Below are 21746 nucleotides of genomic sequence, written 5' to 3' on the forward strand. Positions count from 1 at the left end.
TAGCGGTGGGGCCCTGGCCTTGCGTCTCTTATCATCTCCTCGGGGCCAGATATACACAAGTTAGCAAGTCCATGAAGTGACCAAGGCCTGACTAACGTAGTCCTGGCCCTCTCCTCTCTGGGTAGTTTTCAGTGAGTAGAGCCAACAGAGATTTAAAGGTTAAACTTCTACTTTGCCCAGGATTTCTTTCTTAATTCTGTTTTGAGGGGGACACAGACATTCAGTCCATAACCAGCATACACCAGGATGAATTTGGGCCTACCCTGACGTACACCCAAACCAGTGCTTCAGAACCACCACTTACTAACTGGGTAAGCCTTACCTTTGCCTCGTCTGTAAAATGGGGATTGTCATAGCTCCAACTTCTGAGAGCTGACAGACAGGCTTCGATGAGATTATGTTTGTAAAGGACCTATGATGATGTCTAGCACGTAACAGATGCTCCATAAACATCAGCTCATGACCTGTAACCACACTGGGATAAAGTTTGCAGGCCTCAAGATTTGTGGATCTTGGATGCCTGGGCCCATGGAGTTTCTGTAAGAGGTCCACAACTCATTCAGGCACCAAGCATCGTTTACAGTCTGAATTAAAAGTATTTACAGTTATATATATATATATATCTATAATCACATGCCACTGTTTATTCTTATAAATGTAGCTTGTTTTCATAGCATTTATGGAGTTTACAAAACAGTTCGAGTTAAAATGGCAGCCTCACACTCACAGAAGTTGGCAAACAACTGAGAGGCACACGTAGATCCTCCTCTGAAGACAGAGGGGAAGATCATCTCCAGGCTGATGGTACATAATCCATAATCACATACTGGGTGTTGGTTCAGCTCACAGTTACTCTTATGACTTAATTATGGCTGGGAAGAGATGGTCTACCATCAAGCACTTTACAAGTGTGGGTCATCTTTGGTAGCAATTTCCCAAAGTCCAAATGACTGAGAACCAACAATTCAGTACAAGTCAAACAGTTTAGCTAATTTGACTACATTATCTAGAAGAGTCATCAGAGAACTACAGTTTTCAAAACCTGATATGTAATGGGTGTTTTTTACACTTTTTCTAAGGCCTTTGCGAGCTAACAATAAAAGCTAATGTTTTTTAAGTACTTCCTAGGTCCATGGTGCTTGTGTTTTTACCGTGCTACTTAAATCCTCACAATGACAATCGTGTAGATATCATTATGACGCACGTTTTAGATGAGTAAACTGAGGCTCAGAGAGGGGCAGAGCCCTGCCCAAGGCCACACAGTTAGGAAAGTAGAAGAGCCAAGACAGACTTGGGCAAGTACGCTCCAGAGCCTGCTGCTCAGACCACTCCCCTGAAGGCAAACTTGAATGCCAGCCAGGTAATCAGAGCTCTGTCTTGGAGTAAATACCCAAACTGTATCTTGGAAGACTCTGGTCCTGTCCCAAGATTCTCCTTTGAGGTGGCCAACCAGGGCCCCTCTGGTTTTCTCGGCACACTAGGCAGATCTGCTTGGCATATAGTAGATGCTCGGTAAATATTTGCTGAACGACTGAATAAATAATGGGGTGTAATTTGTTCTTCAGACAATGAACTCTGCTGCCCAACCTTATCACAAACTTGATTCCGACAATAATATAAATGGGGGTTAACAGTACCTATTTCCCAGAGGATACTTACTACAATTAAATGACATAGCACATTAAAATACTTTGCTCTAGGGTGAAACATAGGAGCACTCAGTAAACAGTAGTCGTTTTGTTATTATTTTCATCAACAGAAAGGATGAAGGATAAGAGGGCTTGCTGTGCAATGCTGTGAAATCTCTCCTTGGAGTCTGGCTGTGTTTTGGTTCCATTATTCAATTTTAGACAATAAATCAATTTATTGATTTACATTTGGATTACATTTACATTTACATTTGGATACATCAATTAACAGGGAGGCAGGAGATAGCCATTGTTTACACCTCGAACCACCCAGCATTTGAAACTTTATCTGTCTTTTCCCTGCAGCCAGCAAGTTAAATGAGAAGTAGATGGGTAGGACTTCCCTGGTGGCACAGTGGTTAAGAATCCGCCTGCCAATGCAGGGGACACAGGTTCAATTCCCTGGTCCTGGAAGATCCCACATGCCTCAGAGCAACTAAGCCCGTGCGCCACAACTACTGAGCCTGTGCTCTGGAGCCCGTGTGCCACAACTACTGAGCCCACGTGCTGCAACTACTGAAGCCCGTGCACCTAGAGCCCATGCTCCACAACAAGAGAAGCCACCACAATGAGAAGCCTGCACACCGCAACGAAGAGTAGCCCCTGCTCGCCACAACTAGAGAAAGCCCACGTGCAACAACGAAGACCCATCGCAGCCAAAAAATAAATAAATAAATCTTTAAAAAACAAAAAAAAAGCAGATGGGTAAGAACAGGCGTGCAAAACATGATGATTCCTTTGAGGGAGAGCTGCCTGTAGGATGAAGGCATCACGGAGAAAGGCTGGAGTGTGGAGGAAGAAGGGGAATCAAGGCCCACCAGGCATGCTCAGAAATCCTTACCCGTGGGGATGACGTATGCTAAACTCCCCTGCTCGCGGTCGTCCCAGATGTGGCTCAGAATAGGGTGAAGATTCACACCCTTCTCTTGGAAAAAACACATAGTGTCGTAGTCTGCTCAGGCTGCCGTAACAGAATATCACAAACTGGGCACTTAACCAACAGACATTTATTACTCACGCTTCTGGAGGCAGGAAGTCCAAGATCAAGGTGCCAGGAGATTCGGTTCCTGGTGAAGACTGTCTTCCTGGCTCATAGATGGTGACTTCTCTGTCCTCACTTGGTGGAAAGAGACAGTGATCCCTTTCTTCCTTTAATCATAGTTACCTCCTATAGACCCTGTCTCCAGATATAGTCACGTTGGGGGTTAGGGCTTCAACATGAGTTCTGGGGGGACACAGTTCAGTCCATAGCACACAGCCAGACCCACAAACACCACCAGTCCCTGGAACGGCAAAAGATTCCCCTCAGACCACCACCCACTCCAGACTCTGAGGGCAAAAGATTCCCCTCAGACCACCACCCACTCCAGACTCTGAGGGCAAAAGATTCCCCTCAGACCACCACCCACACCTGCTCAAACACCCACAAGGGCCGGTGGGGAAGGCAAGACTGGGCTTTCGACACAGACATGCATTTGTGCACCAAACATTCTGGAATATTCTTGTTTTCCGCAAAGACATGGGCTCTCTCCCATTTTTCTTAAAACACGTGTCCCTCTTGGTCTTTCTTCTCTATTACCATGTGTGAGAGTGATGTGAATGTGGGGAATTTCTCTCTACAAGAGACACAACAGTGCCGTCGTGACAGGTGGAGCAGGTGCAAGGCCTCAGTGTCAAGGCCACGGGAAGCAGTGGGGGATGCAGGCCCCACACTGCCTGCCAATCTGATCACTCCCCAGAAGCCAGATATCTGGATGTTTAGGTGAAAATTCCCAGTTTTGAATGTAGACCCAAACTGGGTTTAAATCTTGTGTGACATAAACCAAACCCACCAACACGTTTCTGGGCTGTGTCTGGCACAAACAAGGATGTACAGGCAGACCTCATTTTATTGCACTTCACTTTACTGAGCTTTGCAGATATTGCATTTTTTACACATTGAAGGTTTGTGGCCACCTTGCATTGTCAGATGATGGTTAGCATATTTTAGCAATAAAGTATTTTTAAATTAAGGTATGTACATTTTTTTAGACATAATGCTATTGCACACTCAATAAACTACAGTATAATGTAAATCTAACTTTTTTTTTTTTTTTTTTTTAAATCTAACTTTTATACGCACTGGGAAACCAAAAATTCACGTGACTCACTTTATTGTGATATTCTCCTTTTTGCGGTGGTCTGGGACCAAGCTGGCAGTATCTCCAAGGTATGCCTGTATACATAGACAAAAAATGATGCAGGTGGTAATAGTGCCATGAAGAAAAACACACCAGGGGAGGGGAAAGAGCAACGCAGTTGCTCTTTTGGGTAGAAAATATCTAGACAAAGGACCATTCATTCACCTGGGCTCCATCTCAGGAAGGGAAGCCAGCATCTCCTTGGCTTCAATACTTTCTCCAAAGGCTTCCTTAAAAGGGGAGGAGGCCAGAGCTAAGAGAAGAGAAATAGAGGTAAAATGTCCAGCTTCCTCCAAGAAATCTGCTGTGGGCTGAAGCCAACCACACAGAGGAGAGCCAGCCTGTGAGAGACAGAAACAGACACACAGAGAGAGGCACAGCTGAGGAATGGGCTTCTTTCACCACTTCTAAAGAAAAAAATTATTCATGGCACTTGTTAGGGACCACTGAGGTTACTGAGTCCAAGCTTGTACTGCTTGTTGAACAACAGGCCAATAAATCAAGAGAAGAGTTGTTGGGGCAAGGAACAGCGACTTTATTCAGAAAGCTGGCAGACTGAGAAGATGGTGGACTTGTGTCCCAAAGAACCATCTTGCCTGAGTTAGAATTCAGACTTCTTTTATACTAAAAGGAGAGGGAGTAAAGTCAAAATTTCCTGGTTCTGGCTAGCCTCCAGAGGGGATGTGTTAATTTCTTTCAGTCATTCACAGGTGGGTCTGGTGAGGAATGTTTCCTGGGAGCTAAACAAAGGTATTTTAGCTTAATGCTCATTACCTGGGAGGCAGGGTTCCTAGAGATGGGCCATTATGGATAATTTAAGCTTATAGGCATCATCCCTTTAGTGATTAACCTGTAATAGAATACAAAGGTTCTTGCCTGTTACACTGCAGTGGGATTTTGCAGTGGAGAGAGATCAGGTTCAACTCTGAATACAAGGAAAGGTGGGAATTTATAGCTAAGGTGCAGGGCTGGGGGGAGGCATTGGAAAATTAACAAAAGGAAGCATCAGGGTAAGAGGGGTTTCTTGCTGAAGGAAGGCCAGGGTGATCAGACATCAATCACCTGGGGGATGCGGGAGGATAAGGAACCCAATTGGGGTGGGGGCAGGTGGTTCTGGCTAAACTGGCTACAAGTGAACAATGCAGAGATGAACATGGAAGCCCAAAAGTCAGGGCCTAGTTGAGAACAGAGTTCAAAGGAGCCTGAATAGAGTCTGATCGAGAAAAGAATCTTTGCCACCACTTCCAGGGTAACCCGGCTCCCTATCCCTGACAGAGAAGAGTGCTCTGGAGAAGCAGGAAGTGCCCTTTGGGGGGGTTCCAAAGGCAGAAGTTGTCCACAATAAGACTATAAAAGAGAGGTCAAGTGCCTTTGCCTACACTCTGCCTGGGAGATAAAGGCCTCCCATGTCAAGGCCTAGCCCTCCCTCCTCAAAACCCCAATAAATTCTAACCCCAATTCCTTGTCCTGCCTGCTTCTTCCTGATACAATAATAATGGCCACCAATTTCTGATCACCAGGCAATATGCATTCGCACTCCGTTTGTTCCTAATTTAGTAATGCCAGAGGTACTGTATCTCTACAGGTTAAAAAAAAAAAAAACCCTGGGCTTCCCTGGTGGCGCAGTGGTTGAGAATCTGCCTGCTAGTGCCGGGGACACGGGTTCGAGCCCTGGTCTGGGAAGATCCCACATGCCGCGGAGCAACTAGGCCCGTGAGCCACAACTACTGAGCCTGCGCGTCTGGACCGTGTGCTCCGCAACAAGAGAGGCCGCGATAGTGAGAGGCCCGCGCACCGCGATGAAGAGTGGCCCCCGCTCGCCACAACTAGAGAAAGCCCTCGCACAGAAATGAAGACCCAACACAGCCAAAAATTAATTAATTAATTAATTTTTAAAAAAAAGAAAAACTCATAGCTAACATCTTAAAAAAAAAAAAAAACCCTGAATCTCTTGAGAGTTTTAGGTATTGAACCCACGGGAGATCATATGGCTAGGAAGTGACAGCAATGGGATTGGAACACAATTTTTTTTTTTTTAAATAAATTTATTTATTTATTTTTGGCTGCTTTGGGTCTTTGCTGCTGCGCGCGGGCTTTCTCTAGTTACGGCGAGCGGGGGCTACTCTTCGTTGCGGTGCACGGGCTTCTCATTGCGGTGGCTTCTCTTACTGCGGGGCTCGGGCTCCAGGCACTCGGGCTTCAGTAGTTGTGGTTCGCGGGCTCTAGAGCGCAGGCTCAGTAGTTGTGCTGCACGGGCTTAATCGCTCCGCGGCATGTGGGATCTTCCCGGACCAGGGATCAAACCCGTGTCCCCTGCAATGGTAGGCGGATTCTTAACCACTGCGCCACCAGGGAAGTCCCTGGAACACAAATTCTTGATTCCAGAACTACAGCTCCTAAGTCCCGGGTTAATCCACCCTAGCCAGTAATAATATCGCAGACATCCTAAGGCCTGACTCAGTCGGCTACACTTGACTCTCTTCCTGTCCTTTTGGTTGAACTAGCTCTGTAGCGCGCCCAGTGACGCCACAGCGAAAAGAGGCCGGGAAGGGGACGCAATCCGTATTCGAGTCCTGCCTCTGCCCCAAAGGCTGCGGCCGCACGCAAGTCACCTCCCTTCCCCGAGTTTCAACCTCCGCGCCCGGGAAGGAGGAGCAGCTCACCGCACTCAGTAAGCACACAATCAAGGACAGCGTCCGCTACGCAGCGACCGAGACCAAGAACGGACCCACGACCGCAGTCTCGCGCCTATTTCCCAAAGCCTCCCGCGAGGACTGTGCCCGCCGGAAGCGGAAGTCGCGGGCGCCGGAATCGGGGAGCGGGCCGGATTACTTTGCCAGCGTGTCCCGCGCCGCGTCCGACTGGCAGATACCTAGGGGCCTCCTTGAGGCGGGGCGGGGTCACGTTGCCTTGAGGGTCTCTCCTGGAGGTGTCCTTGCGAGGGGCTGGGGAGAAGGGGCGTTAGCCTCTGGGCGTGCGTTTGTCGTTGCCGAGGCCACGGGCCAGTCCCTTGCGTGCTCTTAGCCTCAGTTTCCACATGTGTGAATGGGGGAGGTTAAGTCGTTCAAAATCCTTTCATCCGTTCATACATACATTTTTTAAAGCCACATATGAGCGATCACATCTGCCAGCTCTGCTAGGTGCTGGGGTTTTGGCGGTGGTGGTGAGCAAGTGCTTTCTTTCATGGAACTTACGTTCTCCAAAGAGAGGCATACAGCGGACAAATAATTGCACAAATAATTGTTTAGTCACCTCTTTGGTAAATGCTGCCAAACAGATAGAGAAGAGGAGACCTGTCCCTCTTAGGATGGACGTGACAGTTGAGCAGAGGAAGGAAGGTATCTTAGAGTTAGCCTGGGGAATGGGGGAAGAGGGGTCCACACAGAAGGAACCGCAGGTGTGAAGGTCCTGAGGCCCAAGAGATCGGGGTGCATTTGCGGGACAGAAAGGAGACCAGTGTGGCCCTGGTGCAGGGGGCCAAGCTTGGGAGATGAGGCTGGAGAGGTGAGACCAAGCAGGAGGGCCTGGGCGGCTCCTGTGAGGATTGAGGGTTATATCCTAAGAGCAAGGGGAAACCAATAGAGTTTGCGGTTTTAAGCAGGATAGTGTCCTGACAGGAGAGGAAGCTTTGTGGAGTACAGATCTCAGGGAGACCAGAGGGGAGCAGTGAGAGCAGCTGGAAGCTCCTGGGGCCTGAAGTTGAGGTAATACTAGTGATGGTGGTAGTCATAGAAGGAGGGATCTGACCCAGATTCCTAAAGCAGAAGCCACAGGGCCCTGGGGTTGATTCGGTTGGGGTGAAGGAGGGAGAAGGTAAGAATAACAGATTAGTAAAATGAGGATAGTAACACCTGGGATAGGCGCTGTTGTGATTTAAATAGGCAATAGAATGCCTGCCATATAATAAAGGCTTAATATATGCTAATTTTGTAAATAATAAAGACTGCCTCTCTGTTCAGAGCAGTGTTCTTTGTAATGATAAAACCTAAAAACAATTTCAATGTCGATCAACAGAATGATGGAGGGATAAATCTCACAGATTGTTTGTTTTTTAATATTTATTTATTTATTTGTCTGCACTGGGTCTTAGTTGTGGCACACGGGGTCTTTGTTGCCGCGTGCAAAATCTTTGTTGCAGCATGCGGGATCTTTAGTGTAGGCATGCGGGCTTTTAGTTGCGGCATGCGGGATCTAGTTCCCTGACCAGGGATTGAACCTGGGCCTCCTGAATTGGGAGCACAGAGTCTTAACCACTGGACTACCAGTGAAGTCCCTTAATGTGCTTTTTTTCCCCCTATTTATTTATTTATTTTTGGCTGCATTAGGTCTTCGTTGCTGCGCGCAGGCTTTCTCTAGTTGCGACGAGTGGGGGCTACTCTCCGTTGAGGTGCGCGGGCTTCTCATTGTGGTGGCTTCTCTTGTTGGGGAGCACGGGCTCTAGGCGCACGGGCTTCAGTAGTTGTGGCACACGGGTTCAGTAGTTGTGGCGCATGGGCTTAGTTGCTCTGCAGCATGTGGGATCTTCTCGGACCAGGGCTGGAACCCATGTCCCCTGCACTGGCAGGCGGATTCTTCAGCACTGCGCCACCAGGGAAGCCCCTAATGTGCTTTTTTAACAGCAGCAGCAACAACAACAACAAAATAGCCATTATTGGGAATTTGCATTCTTGAAATATTGAAACCTAGCAAATGTTCTCATAAATAATTTTAAATAACTGCAGTACTAATTTTTAAGCCGGCATTATTGGTTGTATACTGTTCCTATTTTAATTTTTTAAAATTTCTCTTCACCATCTAAGATTTTTATACTTACAGTATAACATGGCTACAGTAACGTGCACAAATATGAAGGGTATGGCTCAAAGAATCTTACAAAACTGTACACCTGTGTAACCTCGCCCAGATCAAAATATAGGTCATTTTCAATTCTTTGAAGGCTCCCTCATGCCCCTCCCCAGTCGGCACTCCCAGCCCTTGCCCAAAAGCACAAATCTGATTTCCATCACCTTCAATTGATTTTTCCTGTCCTTGAACTCTGTAAAAGGGCATCCACAGGGTGCATTCTCTTTGCTGGCTGGCTTCTTTCACTCTCCATTAGGTCTGTGAAACTCACCCATGCTGTTGTGTTTATCAGTAGTAGGTTCATTTTTATTGCCCAGGAGTGGTCCATTGTGTGACTCTACCATAGCTTATCCACTCTCCTGCCACCCAACATTTGCAGTTTCCGGTTATAGGCTATCATGAATTAAGCTGCTATGAACATTCTCGTCCGTGAAATCGGGGGAATATTTTATTATACTAGGTACATGGGAATTCATTTTGTGATTCCCCATTTTAAAAAATGCCAACTATTGTTAATACGATGACTGTATCATTATGACATGAACATGATTAGTGTACCACATAAAAGAAACCACCGCCCCCCGCCGTGCCTACAAAATGGAACAAAACAATCAGTAAAATGGCTCCTTATGGGACCTGGGCATCTGTGAACAGGCTTGTCTTCACACACCCTGAGGTAGGAGGTTGGCGATGCTGTCCCTGTTTTCCAAAGGAGGAAGTGGATTCTGGGATGTCAGGTAACTTGTCTAAAGTCCTAAAGTCCTGCAGTTAAAAAGCGGCAGAGCTGGAGTTGAAATCCGTGCTTGTTGGGCCTGGGGAATCCCAAGATGTGTCAGCTGAGGCCTTCACCCTCACCCAGCTGACCCAGGTCAGGAAATGCAGAAGAAATCTGTGCACGGCCGTTACTGGGGACACAACTGAGTCTGTGCCAAGCATGGGCTGCAGCATCACTGTGGGCGTGGCAAGAGCTTCCAGAACTGGAGGTAAAGTCATCAGCAGAGAGCAGGACCAACTGTCCTTGGAATACCCACCCCCCCAAAAAAAAGATTGCCCCAGTGACCAGGAGCATGCAGGCCGGCAGCTAGGATACCACTGCTGCTCCCCATGGTCACTTACCGAATGCTCACGGCCTGCTTGCGCCGTAGGGGAGCTTGGGTGTACCACGTGGGCTTCCGTGAAGTCCATTTCCTTTCGAGGGTTCCAGAGAGTCCTGGGAAGTGCTCACACACCCTGTGGGCACAGCCTCTGCCCTGTACCCGTGGTCTCTGCTGTTCCTGCCATCTCTGAGAGCTGTTTCTCCAGGGGTGGCAGGCACATTCCCTGAATCACTCCGTTTTGTCCACACAACAACACTGTGGGAGCGATAGTATCACCCCAGTTTTATAGATGAGGAAACTGAGGCCCACAAGAGTAAGTGACTTGCCCAAGGTCACATCACACAAGGTCAGTGGCAGGGCAGGGATTTTCACATCAGCTTCACCAGACTCCAAAGTTGGAGTTGTTTTCTCACCATTCTAGTCTGCCAGGGTGGGGCAAAAGGGAAGGCAGGAGTGAGGGGCACAGAGTTTGGGGAAGATGGCAAAGATGAGGAGTTTTTAAGTGTTTACGACACCCCGTGCAGGAAGGAGGCTTTGGGACAGACGGCAGAGCCTGATACGGACAGCAGAGCATGATTTGGAACTTGACTCTGGTTCTGGGGCAGAAGGCGCAGGTCGTCCAAGGCAGGCCCTCCCAGGTCTTCAAGACTCCTGAGGGCCTGAGAGTCTCACACTATTTTAAAAAGAACAATACTTTTATTTGATGATAGCTCAAAGAAGTCATTTACAAAACGCCTTTTGTTTTCAAAGCACAGCTTTTCATAAAAAGCAATGTCCACCCTTTAATACATGCTCTAGTACACAGGTGTGTGTCAGGGCGCTGCCCAGGACTTGGGGAGCCCCGCAGGCCCGGGATGTGCCGGTGCTCAGCATTCCTCATCTGAGTTGTCCTTGGCCCACCAGCAGACCTTTGGGGGTCCGGGGCTGGCCTGGGGGCCAGCGGGGGCAGGGACGGAGGCCGGGGCCGGGGCCAGGTTCACCCAGCCGGGCCCTCGGGGCAGCACGTGGCTTTCATTCAGTCTGAAGATGCGGTAGTTCTCATAGTGGACATTGTGTGTGATGTCCTTCAGGTCTTGGAGGTGGGAGCTGGGAGATGGGCGGCAGGTCAGCAGGACTTCCAGGGCATCCTCCAGGGCCCCCGCAGCCCCCCGGGCTCCCCACATGCTCACCGGATGAGCAGGTCTCTCAGGAGGGGGAACTCACAGTGAGCCATGTTCTCCACTGCAAGATACGGCACCAAACCCCTGAGCGCAGGCTCTGTTCCACGCCCTGCCCTCGGCCAGCACCGAGTAAGCGCCTGCTGTATGCTGCACACCCCCTGCCACCGCCAGCCCTTCTCCCCATTTCTCCCTGTGTTAGCCCACCTCCCGTTCATTTGTTAGTTCATTCATTCATCACAGCTGTGTCCCAGCCCCTGGTACAGGTGGCTCCTGTAAACAGTTGTTGAATCAGCAGGGCCTTCCTCTGCTCCCTCAGGTACCCGCTCCCATCCCACATTTCCTTCACTGTGCTTTTCCCACCTGTCCTTGTCTGGTCAGCTCTGTGGGCACAGGGATATTATTGGTCCCGCTTTCACTGTATCCCTTCAGGAATTCCACATAGCATGCCCGGCACATAGTAGGCCCACAATCAATTCTAGTGAATGAATAGGGTGCCTCCTGGGTGCCAGGTATCATGCAAAGCGGAGGCTCTGCCCCCTCCAACCACCCTATGAGGTTGATGTTACAATGATACCCATTTGACTGTGAGGAAACTGAGGCCCAGGGGGTCGGGGAACTTGCTCGGGGCTTCCGAGCTGCACAAAGGAACTTGATCCCAGGTCTGTCTGTTTCCTGTGCCGGGCTCTGTGGTGGCTGTAAGGATGCCAAAGGCAACAGGGCGTGCCCCGCTTTTCAACGTGTTCTCCCCTGAGCCCTCGCCAGGGCCCCTGCACTGACCTTCAATGATGCCCCACTTCGTCTTCCGGCCCAGGACACACCTCCCATTCACAATGTGCTCTCGGTCAGCCCCGACCACAGCGAAGGGGATCCGTTCCTGCAGGGAAGGGACAAGATCGGAGGGTTGGCCCCACCCGGGAAGTGGAGAGAGAAGACACTGAGATAGGAACCTGTAGGATGCTGTCCTTTGTGGGGAGATAAAGTGATAGAAGGAACCCAGATATCTGAAGTCAGAAGACACAAAGTCTAATCAGTGCCTCGGTTTCCTCATCTGTAAAATGGGAGTCATGACAGTACTGATGCAGGGCTCTGTGAATGTTTGGGAAGCATAATTTTGGGCTTAGCATAATGAAGGGGTTAGCAGAACAAGTCTTGGAAACCAAGTGTTACTCAGAGCTACGCTAGTGATATAATTCTGCTCATGCCCAGTTTCTTACCACCTTCAACCATTATCATGAGGGTTAAGAGATAATTTTGTACTATAATTCGAAAAGATACATGCACTTCTTAGTACATAGCAGCACTATTTACAATAGCCAAGACATGGAAATAACTTAAATGTCCATTGACAGCTGAATGGATAAAGAAGATATGGCATACACACACACACACACACACACACACACACACACACACACACTGGAATATTACTCAGCCATAAAAAAGAATGAAATAATGCCACTTGCAGCAACATGGATGGACCTAGAGATTATCATACTAATTGAAGTAAATCAGAAAGAGAAAGACAGGGACTTCCCTGGTGGCGCAGTGGTTAAGAATCCGCCTGCCAATGCAGAGGACATGGGTTCAAGCCCTGGTCCGGGAAGAACCCATATGCCACGGAGCAACTAAGGCTGTGCGCCACAACTACTGAGCCTGCGCTCAGCCTGCGAGCCACAACTACTGAGCCTGTGTGCCACAACTACTGAAGCCTGGGTGCCTAGAGCCCGTGCTCCCCAACAAGAGAAGCCACCGCAATGAGAAGCACGCGCACCGCAACCAAGAGTAGCCCCCGCTCCGGGCAACTAGAGAAAGCCCGCGCACAGCAATGGAGACCCAGTGCAGCCAAAAATAAATAAATAAATAAATAAATTTATTAAAAAATGAAAGAGAAAGACAAATACTATATGATATCACTTATATGTGGGAATCTAAAATATGATACAAATGAACCTATCTACAAAACAGAAACCGATTCACAGACATAGAGAACAGATTTGTGGTTGCCAAGGGGGTGGGGTGGGGGAGGGATGGCCTGGGAGTTTGGGATTAGCAGATACAAACTACTATATAGAGACTGGATAAAAAACAAGGTCCTACTGTATAGCACAGGGAGCTATATTCAAAATTCTGTAATAAACCATAATGGAAAAGAATATGAAAAGGAACATATATATATATTTATAAATATGTATATATAAATATATATATATACATATACATTATATATATATATAAAACTGAGTCAGTTGGTGTACACCAGAAACTAAGACAACATTGTACATCAACTATACTTCAATAAAAGAAATTTAAAAAGAGAGAGAGAGGACTTCCCTGGCCATCCAGTGGTTAAGACTCCGCCCTTCCACTACAGGGGACATGTGTTCGATCCCTGGTGGGGGAAGATCCCACATGCTGCGGAGAACGGCCAAAAAATTAAAAAGAAAAAAAAACCAGAGAGAATTCTGTAAACCAGGGGCTGGCAACCTATGGTTCCTGGGCCAAAGCAGGCAAGTTCGTTGGCATACAGCCCCCACCATTCATTTACTCTTGTCTATGTTGCTTTCATTCTACTACAGCAGAGTTGAGTAATTGCAACAAAGTCTAAAATACTTACCATAGTCTGGCCCTTCACAAAAAAAGTTTGCTGAGCCCTGTTGTAAATTCTGGTTGTTTACTTATTCATCACAGGAAGTGGAGATTAAACACACAAGTGCTGCATGTAGGTTTGTTTTTCTAAGAATTAGGTTGTGATGGGGAATAAACTGATGCTAATAATAATAACTGTCTCTTGCACACTTATTATGCATCAGCCCGTATTTGACCCTCAATAGATGTTATATATCTGGATGATTTATTGAGAGGTTAATTTGAATACATTCTCCTTTATTTCCCCCAGCACTGTTCCAGCTGTGACCAGGCTGCTGTCTTTGCTGGCCTCAGGACAGAAAGCAGAAGGTCAAGGCTCTTTGAATCTTTCACAGGAAATACTGTTCATTGCTCCAATGGGGAGCGGAAAGAGGGAATGTGTGGAGAAATTGGATGCCAGACAAGAAGCAGGGCTTCCATGTACAGATGTGCAGTTTGTGTACTGCACAAACGTAACCCACCATGAGGCTGTGTAGGGCTGAAATCCCATGCAGGCTCCCTTCTGTGAAGGAAGCTACTGCCTTTTTCTAATTCAAGCTAAAGTGCTGTGTAGGTTAGCAGGGTCCCTGGGGGAGGGAGTGGAGGCCAGGTGTCTATGGATGAAGAATCCCAGGCCTCACCCAGGTGCTTTGCAGGATCCAGACAGACTGACATTGAATGTACCACAAGGACAGGAAGATGGGGGCTTGGAGGTGAAATTCAGTTGATTCAGAGAAAATGAAGATGTGAGCTATTTCCTTTCTTTCTTCCCCTCCCCCTTTCTTTCTTTCTTTCTCCCTTCCTCCCTTCCTTCCTCCTTTCCTTCCTTCCTTCCTTCCTTTCTCTCTCTTTCTTCAACTTTACTGAGTATAATTTACATACCACAAAATTCACCCTTTTAGAAGTACAGTTCAGTAGTTTTCAGTATTCTCACAAGTTGTGCAACCATCACCAAAATCTAACTCCAGAGCACTTTCATCACCCCAAAATGAAAGCCCGTACCCTTTAGCAGTCACTCCCCATTTCCCCCTAAACCTCCCAGCCCCTGGCAACCATGAGTCTATTTTCTGTCTCTATAGATTTGCCTATTCTGGACATTTCATGTAATGGAGTCATATAATATTTGGCCTTTTGTGTCTGGCTCCTTTCACTTAGCATCACATTTTCAAGGTTTATCCACATTGGGTTAGGGTTAGGGTTAGGGTAGGATCTATTAGAACTTTATTCCTTTTTATGGCTAAGTAATATTCCCTTGTATGGATAGACCACATTTGTTTATCCATTCACAAGTTAATGGACATTTGGAATGTTTCCACTTTTTGGCTATTACAAATAATTCTACTATGAACATTTGTGTATGAGTTGTTATGTCAACATAGGTTTTCATTTCTTTGGGGAGTGGAATTGTTGGGTCATATAGTAACTTAGTGTTTAACCTTGAAGAATTGCCAGACTGTTTTCCAAAATGGCTGCACCCTTTGACACTTCCACAAGAAGTGTGTGAAAGTTCCAATTTCTCCACATCCTCACTAACACTTGTCATTGTGTGTCATTTTGATACTAACTACCCTAGTGGGTGTGAGGTGGTATCTTATTGTGGTTTTGATTTGCATTTCCCTCATGACTGATGATGTTGAACAATTTTTCATATGCTTAGTGGCCATTTGTGTAAATCCTTTGGGGAAATGTCTATTCAAATCCTTTGCCCATTTTTAACTTGGGGTACTTGTCTTTTATTGTTGATTTGTAAGAGTTCTTTATATATTCAGGATACAAGTCCCTTATCAGATATATCATTTGCAAACATTTTCTCCCATTCTGGGGGTTGTTGATATGACCTATTTCTTGGTCACCTTGAGTTTGTGGATGAGTGGAGATTCATACCTGCTAGAAATATATGAACTTTCCCCAAGTTGCAGAGAGAGACGAATCTTCAGATGGAAAGGATGAGTGGAAAGCACATCACCCAGCCTCGGTCCCACCAGCCTCCCCACCTCCCATGGCCTCCTACCCGGATCTTGCTGTTGAGGATCTTGTCATTGATGTCCTCATCGAAGCACTTCTGTGGATACACCTCTATGCCGTGAGTCTTCAGGTTTTCCTGGATCTGGGGACCACACACAGGTGACCTCAGCCCACCTATGCACTCTCCCCCCACTCCACACCCCCACTGACCCCAGACTTGTCCCAGGTGCCCAGATCACCCTGTGCCTGAAGGCCTCTCGCTCCTCAATGGTCAGGCTGTCGGCCCGGGCGATCACAGGCACCACGTTCACAGTCCGGCAGAGCCGCTGCAGGAACTCAATGTCCAGGGGCCGCAGGCTGCTCAGGCGGGGCAGCGATGGCAGTGAGCATACGATGAGTGGGTGGCAGCCCACAGCCCACCCCGGGGGTCCCTCCTCCTCCTCTTCTCCTCCCCACGCAGGTGGCCCTCTGCCCGCCGGCTCAGCCACCTCACCAGTGCCCGGTGGGCGGCACGAAGTACACGCAGCAGTGCACTCGGGTGTCGGGGATGTGTCGCTGCCGGGTAATGAGGATCTCCTCCTGCAGGTACTTCTCGTACTGCTCACTGATGTAGCCCAGGATGGGGTCCCAGCTGGGGTGGGAGATGGCTCAGCCTCAGAACCTCGCCAGGAGCCCCCCTCAACCTAGGTCCTCTGGGTGCTCTCCCCTTAGGATGACCAATCGCCCCGTTTGCCTGGGACACAGGAATTTCAGTCCCACACAACCTGAGGCCCTTGGTCACCCAAGTACCATCCCCCCACACCCCTGCATCTTCAGAGAGACCCCTGCTTCCTCTTCTGTAAAATGGGGACAGTAAGAGAGCACCTACTTTGTAGGGGAGGAGTGAGCATTAAAGGAGAGAAATTTCCGCAGCCTGGTTCAAACCACCAGGGACTCTCGCCCAATTGTTGCCAGGGTCCCTTCCCTCCACAGGACTATTGTCAACACAGCGGCCAAAAAGATCCTTTTCCTGCTCAGCCTCCAGTGGCCAAAGAAAAGCCAAAGTCCTTATGTTGCCCTACAAGTCCCTACCCCATCCCACTGCTGAGCTCTGCCTCCCCTCCCACCCCAACCCCACTTCATGGCGTTTGCACCTGCCGCCCTCTGCCTTGATCACTCTGCTTAAAACTGCACTCCCCCACCAACTACAGCTCCATCCCCCTTTCACTCCCAGAAGTGTCCTGTGTCGGTGATAAAGAGTTCAGGTTCACCCTCCACATAACTGATTAATTTTGTTCACTGTTTGCCTCCCCACACCCATGACAATATACATTTCATGGAGACAAAGATGTTCATTAGTTCTGTTCATTGCTGTATCCCTGTGTCTAGAACAGAGCTTGCACATACTAAGTGCTCAGTGAAGTGCTGTGTGCTGGGCTGGCTTCACGGGAGTGTGGATGGAGCCGGCACCCAGGGCTCTGAACCAAGAAGGGCCCGCGCAGGGCTGAATGCTCTGCGGGTGTGGTCTTACAATTCTTAGTAATTTTTGAATAAGGGCCCCACATTTTCATTGCACTGGGTCCCACAAGTTGTGCAGCCAGTCCCGATTATGTGTGTGTGTGTGTGTGTGTGTGTGTGTGTGTGTGTTTCATCTCCTTGAGAGCCTAGAACTCTGCAAGGGGGATGTCGTCATCCCCAAGTTACGAAGAAGGAAGAGGAGGTTCAGAGAGCTTGCGTCGCCAGGCCCAGGTTATGCAGCTGGGGAGTGGTCAAACCCAGGGGTCCTGACTCTGGAGTGTGGGCTTCTATCCCCCTGCCATACCATAGCCTCTATCGAGTGCTTCCAGGCAGCAAGCAAAGACCTTTACATACTTGACTCCCTTTGATCTTGGGGGGAGAGTTGCACACACCCATTGTACAGGCGAATAAACTGAGCCTCAAAGATGCCACAGCCAGGTGGCTCCAGGCCTGGATGTTTCCCAGAGACTGGAGGGGCAGGGGCAGGGGCAGCCAGGGCTCTGCCCTCCCCACCTCCCCGCCAGGACCCACCACTTGTCATTGTTGATCTGGTCCCCGAAGCCGGGTGTGTCGGTCACGGTCAGCTTAAGCTTCACGCCGCTCTCCTCGATGACTGTAGGGGGAGAGCAGAGGGCTGAGAGTGGGTCTGGGTGGGTGGGGTGGGGGTGGGGTGAGGGGGTGCTCTCTCACCGTGGGTCACAGACTGCAGCTGCAGCGTCTGGGGTGTGGGCACCCCCAGGCCTGGCATGGTGGACTTGCACATCTTGGACTTGAAGAGTGTGTTCACCATGGTGGACTTGCCCAGCCCACTCTGTCCTGTGAGTAATCACATGGCAGCAACAACGGTGGATGCATTAGGCATGTTTCTGAAATTCTTAAATAATTGTTTTAGAAAGTAAACTGTTTTCTAAGTATAACAAATACAGAAAAGCACGTATTATCATAAGTCTCCAGCTCAATGCCTTCCCCCATTTTTTATTGAGGCAAAATTCGTATAATAAAAAATTAACATTAACCATTGAAAGTGTACAATTCAGTGGCATTGGGTACATGCACAATGTTGTGCGACCACTACCCCTATCTAGCTCCAAAACATTTTCATCACCCCAGCAAGAAACTCTATAGCCATTAGGCACTCACTCCCCATTCCCCCTCCCCCACAACCTCTGGCAACCACTAATTTGCTTTCTATCTATGGATTTGCCTATTCTGGACATTTCTTTTTTCTTTTTGGCCACGGCACTCAGCTTATGGGATCTTAGTTCCCCAACCAGGGATGGAACCCGGGCCCTAGGCAGTGAAAGTGCCGAGTCCTAACTACTGGACCTTTGGGGAATTCCCTGGACATTTCATATAAATGGAATCTCGCAATATTTGTCTTTTTGTATCTGGCTGCTCCCACTCAGCATAATGCTTTCAAGGGTCAGCCACACTGTTGCATGTGCCAGAACTTCATACTTTTTCATGGTTAAATAATATTCCATCAGATGGATAGACCACACTGTGTTTACCCATTCATCTGCTGATGGGCAGGTCAATGCATTTTTACAAATTAAACCACCCAGGTATGCAGCACCAGATAAAGAGACAGAACACACAGCTCCGCCCAAGACCACTCCTGCCTCCTCGAAGTAACTGTTAACACAGCCCCAGGGACAGCCACTCTCCTGACTTCATCAGTAGGGAGCAGCGCTGCCCACCCTCTACTTGGGGAATCACACAGCACGTGCTCTTTCATGTCTGGCTTCTTTTAGTGAGATTCCCCTATGCTGCCTGAGCTTGTAGATGGTCCATTCTCCCTGCTGTGCAGGCTTCTCAAACTCCGAGGACCACACCCTGTAGTAGGAAACATCCTACATCACAGGGCAGGACACACTTTTGTGTCTAAAACTGAAACTGGGACTTCCCTGGTGGTGCAGTGGTTAAGAATCCGCCTGCCAATGCAGGCAACACGGGTTCAAGCCCTGGTCTGGGAAGATCCCACCTGCCGCGGAGCAACTAAGCCAGTGCGCCACAACTACTGAGCCTGCGCTCTAGAGCCCGCGAGCCACAACTACTGAAGCCCATGTGCCTAGAGCCCGTGCTCCACAACAAAGAGAAGCCACCGCGATGAGAAGCCCGCGCACCTCAACGAAGAGTAGCCCCTGCTCACCGCAACCAGAGAGAAAGCCCACACGCAGCAATGAGGACCCAATGCAGCCAAAAATAAATAAATAAAATTTAAAAAATTAAAGAAGAACTGAAATTGTCCTTTGGGCTGTGCTGTCCAATATGGGAGCCACACCTGGCTATTGCCACTGGCAGTACGGCCATACGCCAATCTGAACTGAGATGTGCTGTCGGTGTAAAAGAACAAACCATATTTTGCAGACTTGTTATGACAAAAACAACGTAAATGATCTGATGAATAATGTTTTATATGGATTATATGTCGAGATGATAGTATTTTTGGACTGTATTGGTTTAAGTAAAAAAGACGATTAAAAGTAAGTTGTCCTGTTTCTCTTTACTTTTCTAAAGGAAGCTACTAGGGAATTTAAAATTATGTATGTGGCTCCTATGACATTTCTTTTTTTTTTTTTTTTTTGGCCGCGCTACGTGGCATGCGGGATCCTAGTTCCCTGACCAGGGATTGAACTCAGGCCTCCAGAAGTGGAAGTGCAGAGTCTTAACCACTGGACTGCCAGGGAAGTCCCCTCCTATGACATTTCTATCGGGTACCCCCACCTTAGAATAATGCCCTTAGTTGGTGCTACACACTCTGACATTTTATGTTCCATTATATCCAGTTTATTTTGTGAGAAGTGTAGTTTCTGACCTACAACATTAATTTTGCATATATAAAAATGCAATTCTGGATAAAACTGACCCATGGGGAACCTCCTAGATGCCAGGCACTGTGCTAAGCCAGATGAGGAAACTGAGGCAGCGAGGGGTCAGAGGCCCTGCCCCAGGTCACACACTGGGGGTCATTAAGGCCTGGGACCAGGATCTGAGTCCAGTGTTCCCTACTTCCTGCCACACATGGCCTCCCCTTTTATTGCTTTGTTTGCGTTTGGTTGGGGCTTCACGGTGATTTTTGTCTTTTCACAATTAAGTGTTTCCCAGATTTCCACCTACAACACTCCTGTGAGGTACGACTATCAGGTCCACTTTACAGATGGGGAGACTGAGGCTCTGAGAGGCGACAGGTCCAGGCCCACAGGGTGGCGTCCATTGGTCTGTCCTCCTGTGAGCCCGAGGCCCTTCACTCACCAACGACCATGATGTTGAACTCAAACCCCATCTTCATGGCCTTGATCTTCAGTTGGTCCAGCACAGCCTCGATGCCCACGTAACCAAGCATCTCGCAGGGTATGGTCCTCGGGCTGGAGGCCCGTGATGACCTGGGGGAGGGGGACTGCCTCAGGGGGTCCATGGGGCCGAGGAACAACGATGCCTGTCATCCGGGTGGGGTGGGGAGAAGGGGGTCACTGGGGCTCCAGAGGGGGACCACCCGAGTTCTCATGTCTGAACCCTGACTCCTGAGACCTGCTCCCAGGCACTCCCGTACTTCATGCCCCCTCACCTATGCACGCCACAAGTCCCCACTGCCCACGGGGTTTGTTGAGGGGTGCCTGGGGGAGCTGCCTCTCAGGGGAGACTGAACCCGCTTTCTGATATGCACCGGCCCCAGGGATCTGTCTCTCCCCACTCAGACTCTCCCGCAGCAGAGTGTGGCCAGCCTGTCAAAACACAGGGGCTGGACCCATGGGGGACAGAGAGGGAGAGAAGCAGCCTCATGTGGCACCTGGTGGCCTTGGATCCCTGTGGGAGCCTTGGGGGGCTGCCCTGTCCTGGCAGACCCTGGTTATGTGCTGAGGGGGAGGGGAGAGGGTGACAGTTAACTGCAGAACCTGAGCTCCACCCCCTTCCTGTGACCCCACCTGGGGGCTCCTCTGCAGCAGGGGGCTGAGAACAGGAACAGGTAAACTACTCCACCAGGCCCTTTCGGGTCACTGCCCTATAACCCTCACAATGACCCTGGCCTAGTTCTATAGACAGGAACCCCCTGCCCCCGCCCCGGGGAAGCGCCTTTGCCCAAGGTCACTTAGCTGGTAAGTGGTAGCTTTGGGCAGCAGCCAGTCCCTCTGCTTCCAAGTTCATGCCCCTTAACCACTCTGTTGGGGAAGCAAACCTGTGACCCATGGCCAGAAAGTACAACCTCCATGTGTTTTCTTTGGTCCGTCCATTGTTGGCATCGTAGTGTTTTAAATTGCCAATATAGCCAGAGTTTTGTCTGTGCACAACACTGTTTTAGGAGCCCTAGGATGTTAACTTGTTAATAATCATCAGAGCCCTGTGAAGTAAGTGCTGTTACTACCCCCAGTTTCCAGATCAGAGAGAGTCCAGTGAGTGGTTCAAGGTCACACAGTGAGGAAGTGGCAGGGCTGGGATCTGTGTCCACATGCTCAGCCTCTGCGGCCTCTTTTCTTGTTCACACAAACCTCTAGATTTCTGGTGTATCTTAGAGATTATAAGCCTTGGCAACTCTGGGTCCAGCCTACAGCTGACTCAAGCTGCCCTCTTTTCTTTTCTTTTTTGGCCACGTCGCGCAGCTTGCAGGATCTTAAGTTTGCTGACCAGGGATTGAACCTGGGCCCTGGCAGTGAAAGCGCCAAGTCCTAACCACTGGACCACCCGGGAACTCCC

General features: G+C 48.9%; 1 protein-coding gene and 1 long non-coding RNA gene across 2 annotated transcripts; both read right to left on the reverse strand.

Annotated features, from left to right (window-relative positions):
- Positions 1–2484: 2484 nt before the first annotated feature.
- LOC133102984 (uncharacterized) lies at positions 2485–3906 on the reverse strand. Its single transcript, XR_009703151.1, has 3 exons — positions 3839–3906; positions 2707–2971; positions 2485–2613 (listed from the first exon to the last, which is right to left on the reverse strand). It is a non-coding gene; the product is annotated as an uncharacterized LOC133102984 (long non-coding RNA).
- A 6642-nt stretch (positions 3907–10548) lies between these two features.
- Positions 10549–20472, reverse strand: SEPTIN12 (septin 12). The gene is made up of 9 exons (XM_061207997.1): positions 20310–20472; positions 17745–17870; positions 17586–17667; positions 16051–16188; positions 15797–15914; positions 15604–15699; positions 11745–11841; positions 10977–11028; positions 10549–10893 (listed from the first exon to the last, which is right to left on the reverse strand). The coding sequence occupies exons 1-9, from the start codon at positions 20470–20472 to the stop codon at positions 10674–10676; spliced, it is 1092 nt and encodes a 363-aa protein (XP_061063980.1). The 3' UTR covers positions 10549–10673.
- Positions 20473–21746: the final 1274 nt, after the last annotated feature.

This window comes from Eubalaena glacialis, chromosome 13 (assembly GCF_028564815.1).
Source record: "Eubalaena glacialis isolate mEubGla1 chromosome 13, mEubGla1.1.hap2.+ XY, whole genome shotgun sequence".
Classification (NCBI taxonomy): Eukaryota; Metazoa; Chordata; class Mammalia; order Artiodactyla; family Balaenidae; genus Eubalaena; species Eubalaena glacialis.